The sequence below is a fragment of the Schistosoma mansoni genome, chromosome 2, assembly GCF_000237925.1.
Source record: "Schistosoma mansoni strain Puerto Rico chromosome 2, complete genome".
NCBI lineage: Eukaryota > Metazoa > Platyhelminthes > Trematoda > Strigeidida > Schistosomatidae > Schistosoma > Schistosoma mansoni.
Window position 1 is genome coordinate 29,412,512 of NC_031496.1, and position 13,640 is coordinate 29,426,151.

Here is a 13,640-nt window from a genome sequence, read left to right on the forward strand (position 1 = left end):
ACCATCAGTATTTTATCCTTGAGATAGAAAAAAAAGAGTATACATTAACCTTAATCCTGATTAAGTTTTCTTCTTTATGTACCTATATACATGTATGTATACTTGTGTTTGTTTGTATGTTCATCATTTAACTAGTTAATTCATGTATTTTCATTATCTTAATTAACTATTCCTACACAATATGTACACAATTTTGTATCATTCATTGATCGATCAATAAATGGTGAAAGTGTGTTTGTTGTTGTTGTTCATCATAGTTACTTGTAATAATGATGATCGTGTTTTATTTATCCAAATAAATATCCTGATATTCTCTGTGTACTTTCTCTAAAAATTGAATGGCGATGTAACTTATCATGAATATCCATCACCTTGTTTGTTCGTGTCTACATATAGATGTATGTATCTATGTGTACTTATTCTATTAGATCAAAACAGGATACAATACCATCTTTGTATTGTCATTCAGTTGACAATTTTGATTATTATTTTATACGCCCTACCCCCATGTTAATTTATTAACCTTAAATGATAACAATAACCTAATTGACTGACTGACCGACTGACTGACTATACCATTAAATACGTGCCAGGTTTTGACGATGAAATTGTAAACAGCCTAGATTCTCTAGTGTTTTCATTGTTCATATAAAATTGTTCACAATAAGGATGATTAAATTGTGAATTGACTGACTTTAGAGTGTGTAGTCAACCTACTGGATAGCTAATTGGTGACATGATCGTCATTGTGATATCTAAAATTAAGAATATATATATCTGCGAAAGATGGGTAGATTTTTAGGGGTATGTTTCTCCAGTCTCTTTTTTTTAAAAGTGAAACCTAATATAAATGACAATGTTAGAAGGGGGGTTTTGTGGAGATTTTAATAATTTTATATAGTTGAAATCATGATTCAGTTGAAGGTAGACCACGACCGTCCAGTACTTCCAGGTGGTCTAGCTTCAATTGACTCATGATTTCAACTATATAAATGACAATGATTATTTTTCAAAATATCTTATACAGAATATTTGATAATGCAACAATTGAATGAAAAATACTGTAATAATATATAAGGTACTAGGTATAAGTGCCAAACTGATTGATATTAGTTGTGAATCCTTACTAATTGACGTCATTCGCACTCATGTTACGGCTCTCTAGTCACTACCATCTAACCCCGATACGTAAGATTAAGTTCGCAAATAGCTAAGGGCGATCAAACTAAGATATAGTGTCAACCTATGAAGTTTCTGACTATTAGTCGGAGATGTGTCTTGTGTTGTAAAGGTTTTCATTAATGTCCACAAAATAACCTTGGTATATGATTAAAATTCCGGTTCGTTATCGACCACAATTGATTGCAGTTGACCATAACGGATTCTTTCGCGTCAATTTTCAACTTAAGATCATATTTTTCATTTCCTGATCAAATCTAATAATTTTGACAAAATTTCCTCTAATTATTTTAATCATTATTATTTCGGCTTGTTTACGTAGTTTCTTGTTGGATTTCCTGTCAATTTATTTATTTATTTGAACATATAAATATTGGTACAAAGGGGGCACCAGATATATATGCACCTCACAAATCTTATTTGGTTTGTGTGAGGGCTGTGATACTAACCAGGTGCCCAAACTGAAGCAGGTGGTTTTCTTAGGGGGCCACACCCGGAGTCTTTGACCTAAAGATCTGATCCACAAGGCAGTAGAGCATCGTAAGGAGATGCAGTCTCATGGTAACCGGTGACCAACAACAGGTTCATACACCATTTGTTCCTTCAGGATACTGGAGCCCATGTGCACCATTGGTTTGGAATGAGGGTTTTCCAACTCCCCTAGGTGAACTTTCCGTGTTCACCAACCCGTTTAAAGCATCGGACATTTGCTTTTCGTCTTCTCAATTTCGTAAACAACAGTAATGCGACGAGAAGGCAATGAGTAGGACTTCCCTGGCAGAGGGTATATAGGCGTGGCCACATGACAGTATTTGGAGAGGGAGAGCGTACTCTCCCCACTCTCAGCCGTACCAGAGCATTTGGAGCCACAGCTTCGATGCGTACATTTTTACATTTTTCTATTGATGTTTATTAATTTATCTGTCTGCAGTTGCAATTATATATGATATTTATTCTCAAAGCTGTTGCATGTCACTCACTATCCAATCATTCTCTATTTCTCTTGCTAAACGTTTACTCATTATATATTTCTATTTGCAGTTATACGTCGGGGTCCTGGTCAAGATCCACAATGTGCAGATCCTTTAATCAAATCAGTTGATACATTTCCAGATACTTCATTTTCATCTAGTAGTGTGTGGAAGAATGCCACTGATTTTCAACCATTTCGGGCTAGGTAAGTTGAATTAAAGTTTAACATTTATTATTTTTGTTAATCATCCAATTTATTTTTTCTCTTATTTTTAAATTTCATTACAAGTTGATGTCAATTGGATTAGCTCTACCGAATAACTAAATTACCATCTATTTCTCTGAACTATTTAATCAGTGAATAGTAATTATTTTCATGTTACTGAATTCTATCGATTACATTACCATGTGGCCATTAGTTTAGGTGATTGGACATCGTGATCCACCATTTATGATTGGCATCAGTAAGCTGAATTCATTCAGCAAGAAGACCTTTCTAACCTATGTTCCATGCTAGTCGATACACTTCCTCGAAACATATATGAAATCTTGGTCGAATTGGAATTAATGTAACAATGTGCAGGGTTTTGTATCTATTATTAACTTTAATTTTCTAGGATCATTTTTGTTTTTTAAACTTCGAAACCTAAATTCCTTGTGGAACTGAGACCCGCGTTACTTGACTTCACAGTCTGAGATATTACCACTGGGTTGTTTGAGTAGAGACTTCTTCCAATACAGGTAACACTTAGTTGACCAGTGCCAAACAAGAATCACTTTACAAAAGACAATGTGCTTGAAAGCCAAGTACACAGACCTGTAATTGGTAAATGAGTCTCGCTATTATTGGTTCAATTTAAATTGGTATTGGTTATCCCGTTGTTGATATTTAAATTTCATACCCTTTGTACGAGTGATGGGATACAGGTACATCTAACTGAAGAGCCCCAAAGAGAGCGAAATCCACTACTAACTATACTCCATCCATTATATATTATTATTATTAGGTTTCTGATCTTTATAGATTTTTAAGTGTCCGCATTTGGATTGAAATTCACTTAACAGCTGATCTATAAATGTTTTTTTGGCAAACAAGAGTATTATTTTCCATCTTATATTATACACCAATCTACCCAGACTCTAGTTGATTGTATAACAGTTAAATAAATTCGTATGGGAAAAAAATAGTATCCCATTTAAAACAGATCAGTTAATGTGTGATCTGATAAACTTTTGGGAATTTCACCTAGAAATAGATTATATTTTAGTTTCAATAGTAATGAAATAAGTGATTTGAAAAATGGCGGATATGTATAAGTTAGGTATTAGGTCGAATGTATTGAGATGATAATGAATAATTGTTGTTCAGGGTGAAGATTTCGAAGGTATTATGTTCTATGAGTTAGATGATTAAGTTATGAAGCTTTCATTGTCTTTTTAAACAATATTATCAGAACATAATTTTTTTCTTTAATATCTATGAAATATGATGGGGGTTAGTGAATGTTGGTTAGTGTGATGATATGTTCTGAGAATGTGTTGTCTATTTATTTATTTAAACACATAAATATTGGTACAAAGGGGCACCAGATACATATACGCTACACAAATTTTATTTGATTTGTGTAAGGGCTGTGATACTGTCCAGGTGCCCAAACTGAAGCAGGTGGTTTTCTTAGGAGGCCACACCCGCAGCCTTTGATATAAAGGTCTGATCCACAAGACAGTGGAGCATCGTGAGGCGATGCATTCCCATGGTAGCCGGAGACCAACGATTGATTCATACGCCTTTTGTTCCCCTGCGGGATACTGGAGCCCGTGTGCGACATTGGTTTGCAATCAGGCTTTTCCAACCCTCCCCTATTTGAATCCTCCATATCCACTAACCTGGTTAAAACGTTGGACATTCGCTTTTCGTGCTCTCAATTTCGTAAACAACAGTAATGCGACGAGAAGGCAGTGAGTAAGACTTCTCTGGTAGAGGCTACATACGCGTGGTCATTTAAGAGCATTTGTAGAGGAAGAGCGTACTCTCCTCACTCTCGGCCGTACCAGGGCATTCTGAGGATGGTTTACGTAAAAGACTGATTTTATTTAAACAGTTAATAGTAAAAACCAAGGGACACTTGCGATAGCTGTTTCTTCGCAGTACGGGACTCCTATGTAATGTTAACATTCATGATCTTTTTAGGGATCGAATCAAAGATCTTCATACCTTGCGACTGTCATACTACTTTTAGATCGCTGAATTCAGTTTCCAATAGTCCACATTTCCAATTTCAGTCTATCTGCGATTTTACACTGCCATAATTTATCGTTATTTGTTACAAATGTTTTATTCTCAAAATGCCTGAAATGAATCGATCACGATACTCTCTAGTGTGTAGCTTCAGTCAGTTCTTGATTACTTTCAAATTTAACAATCCCCACTAACATCTTATTGTATCACCGTGATTATTGCTAGAAGTTGTATGAAGGGTTGGCTGACATGGTTCCGGTTCAGTCGTAGTGGCGCTGATACACTCACTTCTTTGTTTACACTTGAGTTTTGAAATAATCATACACCTATTTATTCTGCAAATTCATTCTTTTTGAATCATATTGTTTATACTTAATATTTTCTCATACTACTGATACTGTTACTATTACTCTATTACTCTGAGATTCGTCTTGATAATTTCATCTAACTGTCCTGACATAGCGTGACAATTTGAAATGATGGATAAATATTATAGATATGACTAATTTCTTATTATGGTTACTATATATACATAGTTGAAATTAATTTGTTAAACGTTTATTTTCAATTGAAAGCGTGAGAACAGAGTACAGACTTAGTTTTGCTTGTTGATTCTTTTACCCACGAAAACAATGTTGGGTGAGGAGGAGGACTATTAGTTGATGAGTAGTAGTGAAGTTGTCTTATCTTGAAATCGACTAATTTAATCTTGAAAAGGGTAAATTTGTAAACATAATTGTTTAGATTTGTCATTTGAATTAGCTCTACACAGTTGACTTAAAGTTACTGCATTGATTAGGTGAGTGAAGTCGCGCACATTAATTGTACAATTTGTAAAAATGAACTTGACATGTGGTAGGGCAGTTATCACTGTTATAGGGGTTTTCATAAAGTGAGTAAAGTTGGTGATGTGGGGTTTGAATCTACAATCTATTGACTGAGGTTGGAATGTTTTAACACATAGCAATGTGCATAATTCATCAGTTAACTCTACCATTGAACACTATACAGGTGATGCCAACACAATAGAATGTCAATTATTTCATTCTAGAAATTTTGATTGATTTAATTTAATTATATAAAATGTGACAGTTATTTCAATCATTGTCGAGTCACAGAATACACTTAAGAAATTATTCATTTTTGTATTGTTTGTTTGAATCTTCCTATTAACGTTTAGGACTGTAATTGATCAATCTCTTATTTAAATATGAACATCCTGTGCGGACTGCCTCTCTGTTACCTTGAGTCACGAGTATTATAAGCAGAAATGGACAGTAACTCGCAGTGGAATCCAAGACACGCGTTTCGTCTTATTTGAGACTCGTCAGCTGGATTTACCTGTATCCCAGAGTTGATGTTCACTCCAAGACTCGAACTCGTTACCGTTTGCTCCAAACACCATCACGTTATCCATTTAGCTACTGAGTCCAGATAGTCATTAGCTTATGCAATACGGTGAAGCTTTAATTTATTTTTTGTATTGGTTGTTTAAATCTACCCATGGGATGCAGGTACATTCAGCTGACGAGTCCAAAGTAGGACGAAACATGCGTCCTGGTTTTCATTGATAGCCACCATCTATCTCTGCTTATAATTATTATTGTACTTGTTAATAACATGCATTATTTCCTTTAACAATGAAGGACTTGTACTAGTCGATATTCACGATATCTATATACTGTAAATGAAAATGTGTGTGTATGTATAACTACGTTGAAATAAGCCAGTAGACATATTACCTATGAGACAGATGATTTAATATATACACCTTATTCACGTCGTTATTGGATATTGTCATTTTGTTTTTACATGTGTGTGTGTGTATATATGTGTGGATGGATTCGTTTTACTTATTCCATTTTCCGTTTGATGTGTGTACCCGTTTAACCTAATTGTAAATATCTTTAAATAAACATTCTATAAATGAATAAATTTTGCATACAAATTGGACGGTTGGAATGTTGTAGTATAAATAATTACAGATTATCTTATTTACATGATGATCATTAAAGATAACATGTAGTAATTGACAGTTGGAATCACGAACCGATCTACGCTAGAATATACTACAATCTCCACGAATCCCCATACTGATATAAAAATCATGTGCTCACAAGTGATTAGCTTCAAGATGTAACTCCTAGAGTCTCCTAGTGAGAAGCTGTGACCATTGGAGTCTAATCTGTGTCGGGTGTGAAACAGTTATCCACCTCAGAAAATGGATGAAGGGTTATGCAAGATCATGGATTGATTGAAGTTAGACATTAATACCATTGGATCCCGAATCAGTGGTCTAATGATTAAATGTTCGCACGCGAGACCGAAGGTCCTTGGTTTGAATCTCGTATGTGTGATCGTAGGTGCTCACTGTTGAGGAGTCCCATATTAAGATGAAAAGACCGTCCAGTGCTTACAGGTTTTCAATGGTGGTTTAGCTTAGTTCGTTTATTTATTAATTTATTTGAACACATAAATATTGGTGCAAAGGGGCACCAAATATATATATGCGCCACACAAATCTCATTTGATTTGTGTGTGAGCTGTGATACTACCCGAGTGCCCAAGCCGAAGCAGGTGATTTCCTTATGGGCCCGCACCCGGAGCCTTCGGCCTAAAGATCTGACCTACAATGCAGTGGAGCAACGTCAAGAGATTCAATCTCATGGTAGCCGGTGACCAACAATTGGTTCATACACCATACATCAGGATACTGGAGCCCATGTGCACCACTGGTTTGGAATGAGGGTTTTCCAACTCCCCTATATAGATCCTCCATATCCACCAACTATATTAAAGAGCCGGATATTCGGTTTTCGTCCTCTCAATTTCGTAAATAACACCCTCGCCACGAGAAGGTAATGAGTACGACTTCCCTGTCAGTGACTGTATACGCATGGCCATGTGAGAGCATTTCGAGAGGGAGAGATAACTCTTCTCACCTTCGACCGTACCAGGGCATTGGGGGGCTTCGACTCATGATTTCAACTGTGAAAATACTACAATCACCACAAATCCCCATACTGATGTAATTATTGGTTGAAAATCAATGTATCCGTTAACTGATTGACTACTTTCTAATGTCGTGGAAATTATAAATTATTATTATTAAATTATACTTGGTAGATAGTTTAACTGAAATTCAAATCTAATTACCATTAGCTCAGTTCATCATCATCATGACTCAAATTAGTCGGCTTTGACCTTCTTACAACTTACTTTGCTATACTAGCATGTATGTTAAACTGGAGTAGATAGTAACTGATTCTAGGTAAAGTATTTATCAGTCACCTCAGCTAATAATTGTTTAAGGTCTAATCAATCAATTTCTCAAGTTTATTTAGTATTTTACATTTACTCTCAGCATTGCTCACTTGGCTGTTTAGCGAGCAATTCTCCAAAAGAATTCTTAATCAAATTCTAGCGACATGAACTTGTTATCATTCCCCAAAGAATATGTTTCATAGCATTAAAGTAATTCAGCCTCGTATGCGAGCCCTTAACCTCTGGAAGATGGTCGTGCAATATCGTGGACTTACTGGATTCACGTTTGTACACCATTTGAACCCTTACTCAAGGAGTATAAAGATTAAGTGCTCGTGTGCAAGACTGAAGGTCCTGGGTTCGACTCCCGGTTACGGGGTCGTAGGTGTGCGCTGTTGAGGAGTTCTATACTAAGACGAAACAACCATCCAATGCTTACAGATTTTTGCTGGTGATGTAGCTTTGATCAGTTCATGGTTGCCACGAAAACCTGATCATTTCCTCAGGATTACTTTTAAGATCTCCCAATTTAGTTCGTCACATCTATCAACTTTGGCGTTTCTTGAATTACATTTTCATATGTTTCATTTAGCTCTTAACAAGAAATAATTTATCCTTCATGGTGTTTTTAGTTTCACGCAAAAATTCAAAGGTTGCTATCTGAAACGTGATTGTTTCGTCTCTACTCCATGGTTCCACCGGTTATTTTAAAATGAATCAAGAATTTTCACCTAAAGTAATCCATCATTCATTATCTCAGAGGCTTATTGAACTAAACCTATTCATCTTTCAATTTATACATGATAATCATGTATGCAGGGACAATAATAAGAACTCATCTTTTCAGTATAATGCTGTGAAGGTTATACTTTTCATGTTCACCTATACACACTATTGTCAATCATGACAATAAAAGAAAAATACTCTTCCATAAATTCTTCTACTTTCTCCTGGTATTCATTATTTTCTTTGATTACAGAAACTTTTACTAAACTTCTATAATGATAATCACGAAACAGGGAAGGGAGTCGCATTCTCTTTTCTTCTCAATACAGTATTATTGGATGTTTGTCTAAGTATAATAACTCTCTTGTTTTCCTACTTTTGCCCTATCACTTCCACCCTACTCACATCTCCAATGAAATACAAATAGTTTTCTTCTGATTCTGTTTTTCGTTTTTAACCTGTTTCTTTTTTCCATTTTGTTTACTTTACATTCACTTAAATATTGTCTATTTGTCTCTGTTTGCGTCTGTTGTTAATGTACATGTGTGCGTTAGAGTGATCTAGGAAACTCATCTATGTATACTACTATCATATACATATAGAGTAGTATGCTAGTTTTATTGTTGCTATGACTTTATTTCTAAACATTATTATTATTATTAATTGTTATTTATTTACATTCTATTATATACGAAAGCTACTCTACCTCTGTGTGATTCCTCTATCATTTTCGCGTCAACCCCCTAACTTCTAACTAGTGATTAATTACTGTCTTCATCTAATTCTTCTATTTGGAAAATGACAATAGTTATTATTACATGTGTCCTGTATGTTATTTCATTATTATTATTATTATTATTATTATTATTATTATTATTATTATTATTATTAGTTGTAATAAGAAATACAGGGTGTAATTCAATAGTCATTTTCAGTTCCCATTTTTCTCATTGTTGCCATCACCTATTGTTTCCTTTTATTGTTAGCCTACCTATCTCTGTGTGTGTATATCCATTCTTGTATTCTCATATCCATCTATCCTTTTTGTATGTACATGCAATTAGGGTTGAACAAATAAGTAGGTCTGTGAGAAGAGAATGGGGTTTGGTTGATATAATTATTAACCATCCTTATTCATTACCTATATCTATGCTAAACATGTAAGTAAAACTATGAATTGATCGTTCTCTCTTTTCTTTTATATAGTTCTCGCAAATATATAAATTCTTCACTATAGAAACGGAAATGATTGTCTTATCACTCTTAGTTTTGTAGAATGTCTGGATGAAAAAGTTTCACCTGTTTAATACTACTGATATTATGATTAATAATACCCTGTTTCTCAATTGGATGATTATTTAGTCACGGAGCTTTCATTATTATTCTGGACGACTTTATCAGTGCTTTCGTCATATAGAATTAAGCCTCTTAGTTAAATAAGTTTCTTCTGACAGCCTTTTTATGTTTGAATTTTCACTATAGGCTTTTTTTTACTTACATTTATACATGTATTCTTGTTAATTGTCTTGTTCGGTTGACCCTGACTATATGGTTGATTGACAAGTGTCTTACAGATTGATAGATTGGATCAACATCCGTCTATTGAGAGCTTCTTGACCCAAATGTTAAGCTTTTAGTGATTATCTAGCGTTCCTAGAATCCCCTTGCTTCAGAATTTCAACGTTTCCACAATTTTTTTTTTCATGTTCTTGATTGTCGGTGATAATGTATTGTGTGCATTCATTACTAGTTTGTGATTGTTTTTTTTCAGTGAAGTGGGGATCCGCTATGTCTAATCTAGTATTTCTCGCAGTCTGTACAATCTATTTCGTCGATGGTGTATTCATCTTCCTTCGCTGATATATCTTACTGTTCATATACTTTCAACACTTCCAATTTCATATTTTCAAATAATCATTAAGAATCGATGAAAATCTTCCATGATGACATTTCAATTGACTTGATAAAATTACTTTATGGGACTGAAATGATCGGATCGTTAATTTTCTCATGAAAGCAATCTATAAATGTCAGCTGAATAGATTTTAAAGTGTATAACCACTAGTTAATTGTTTGGATATCTATATTTATTTGTAGTTTCCGTCAAAGGAATAATTTCATCTAGGAAACAATTAAAAAGCAGGGTCATGGATCGGAGTTGTTGAGGTATCCCATGCTAGGTCAAAACAACTAACCAGTACTCCCCGGTTTTTAAGGGATGTCTAACTGAGGCCAGTTTGGGATATCAATGAGATTATTATTACTACTATTACAATTATTATTATTGATCAGAAGGGGTTTTGTGGAGAATTTAGTAATTTCATAGTTGAAATCATGAGAGCGGGATCGTGGATGCGTACTGCTGAGGAGCCCCATAATAGGACGAAACGGCCGTCCAGTGCTTCCAGGTTTTCGATGGTTGTCTAGCTTCAATTGACTCATGTGTTCAACTATGAAATTATTATTATTATCATTATTATCACAATACTGGGTAAACTTTTAACATCCCATTTGAATATCAATTGGAAAATTCGCTTGTAAAGGCTGTTCGAATCTTCTCTTTGTTGATGTTGGGCGTTTGAAGAGAGAGGTACTGCATTCATGTTCTAATGTGGACACCAAGACTGGGGTTTAGGTACATCCAACTTGATGAGTTCCAAATATAAGGTGAGATGTAAATCCTGGATTCTGTTGTTATCTCTATAACCCAACTCTGCTTATAGCATTATAATAAACAGGAATGAAGTTAGTGTGTAATTGTTTGTCTGTACAATTAGTTACCTTTAAATATACTTTTCTCTCCTAAAATTATATCTGAAGTATTCATTGTGACAAAAAGGAAAGAAATGTTTTTTCTCTCATTGTCATTGTTGTTAGTAAGTGATGAATATAAAACAGCTCTTTTTCATCAATCACATATCTCTTCAGTTGTGATTTCTTTGTCAATCACTTATCATTATTTCTTCTACTTTCCTCCCAACCCCTGCCATCCTTCATCTCTTCGATGTGTATTTATTCACTTAATAATTATCATAAAACACTGTGTGGTGAACTAAGTCTTACTCGAAATCACTAAGTGCCTTTGTAAAATATGAAAATCTATATTAAGTACACTATTTGAATATCTTTCCTGAGTTTTCCTTTACACACTCCACTAGTCTTCCAATCCTGTTATTATTCCGATTGCTCTCTGTTTTCCTTCATCTTCACTTTTTATCTTTATCTTCTCGTGGTAAACATTCTACTTCCGATTCCTTCTACATACTACTTATATCTATCTGCATAAGTAGCGCATATCATAATGGTTAGCTTATCGGAAGTATAAAGGAAAAGATAACTGAAATGTTGCAACTGTCGTCATACTATAATTGTTTGTTTTCGTTACTGCTTAGAAGTAGTGTTGAGTATGGTCTACGTAGGGGGTAATGTTGATGGTGATAGGAAGCTGATAAATTTTTTTGTATTTCCGTATGTTCCTGTACTAGACAAAAGGAAAATAGCTTACGTGTATACACATTTATATATGTACAGGATAAATATGATTGTAGTTTTTTTGTAATTATTAATGGTTGTTTCTATTATCAGTAATGTTTGACGATGTCGGTAATCCTTCAACGTATGCATCTACATTTTTGCATATTTGTCTGTCTGTATATATGTATGTGTGGATGAGTAAAAGCGAAATTATGTAGTTTAAAAATAACATTCGTGGAATTATTACTCGTAAGGATCTGTGTTTTCTTTTTTTTGATATTCAGCATTTTACTTGATAAGTTTTTCCATACTATGTATATATATATCCTGAATGCATACCTTGATGTCACTTTTTAATCTATAGTATAGTATATTTGTATTGTGGAATCTAGGCCACACTTTTCATTCTATTCGGAATTTACCTACATCCCTAGTGTTGATGTCCTTCCTTAGGGAAATCTGAAGTCATCATCTATTCAAATATCAAATTTAACCTTGAGTGATGAATCCACTGAAAGTACAAAACTCCTTACCGAATTAAATAAATCACTTTCAAAAGTTTAAAATATCTACAAAACCGCTTATCTAGATAATAATTATATAAAACTACCCACCCACTCTTAAGGTAGTAACTCACCGATGACAATTAATGATGATCACAGTTTGTGTTGTGACATACTAATTGATGGTGAAGATGTTGGTTGTTAGATTTTGGCAAATGCAATAACCTAAAGGTATAATCCAAACAGTGTATGTGCCACCCTTAAGGTTCTAGGTTTGTGTCTGTATGTGATGATAAGTATACACTGTTTAATGGTAATCATAGATTAAGATGGAACATCTATCCTAGTTTCCATTGGTTTTTCTGGCTCTGAGACGGTCAGGAAGATTTGTATTTCAAGTGGTTGATCCTGATTCTGTGAGTTCTTGATGAAAATCGCCTACCAAATTTGTTTACGAATAATTAAGAAATTAAATCCATATTATAGACCGAAATAGGTTTCATTGCAATCAGAAGGGGTTAAGTGCTCTGGCGCGAGACTGGTAGGTCCCAGGTTCTAATCTCGCGAGGCGGGATCGTGGATGCGCACTGCTGAGGAGTCCCATAATAGGACGAAACGACCGTCCAGTGTTTCCATGTTTTCCATGGTGATCTAGCTTCAATTGATTCATGATTTCAACTATGAAAATTTTATTGCAATATAAAAAAAGTCCTATAATTTACTGATGTGATTTTTTAAAGCTATTCTCGATTACGCCTATGTTACCATGCCTAGACGAAAATAAACGAAACAGAGTAATATCCTTTGATATATTAGCTGAAAGCCAATAAGTCACTGATCTATCACCTTGCTATTTTAGCATGGCTCTATAAATTTTAACTGTTGATCTACAAATGTAAGAAAATAATATTTTTTTTCTGGTTAATTATTGTCCGAAACACAATAACTGAAATTGTTTTTACAATGTATCATGAAGATTGTTGAACTGAAAGTTCCAATTCATTGACTCACTTTGATTAATTAATCAGTGAAAACCAGGAGACACTGGATAGCTTTTTTAACCTGGTTTCCAAATAGTCCCTGATAGTTTACATCCTCGACATTTCTAAGGATCAAACTTGGGGCTTAAAGGCCTTGTGTCAGCAACTGATCTTCAGATCACTAAACTTCAGTCAATTCATGATGCAAAGCTAGGGTTTTTACTTTCTCCTTTTGAATTTGGCCTCTGCTTGAATATATTGATCTTGGTAGTTCGGCAACGAGTTAGTGTAAGACATCAAGAA

General features: G+C 34.5%; 1 protein-coding gene across 1 annotated transcript in view; it reads left to right on the plus strand.

Annotated features, from left to right (window-relative positions):
• Positions 1-13,640, plus strand: part of Smp_133690 (putative discoidin domain receptor) — a gene marked incomplete at its 3' end in the record, with an annotated part of 117,861 nt that overhangs the window by 34,261 nt on the left and 69,960 nt on the right. Inside the window, 1 exon segment of the mRNA XM_018796322.1 lies at positions 2,221-2,356. Within this exon segment, the coding sequence (XP_018650546.1) occupies positions 2,221-2,356 (136 nt within the window).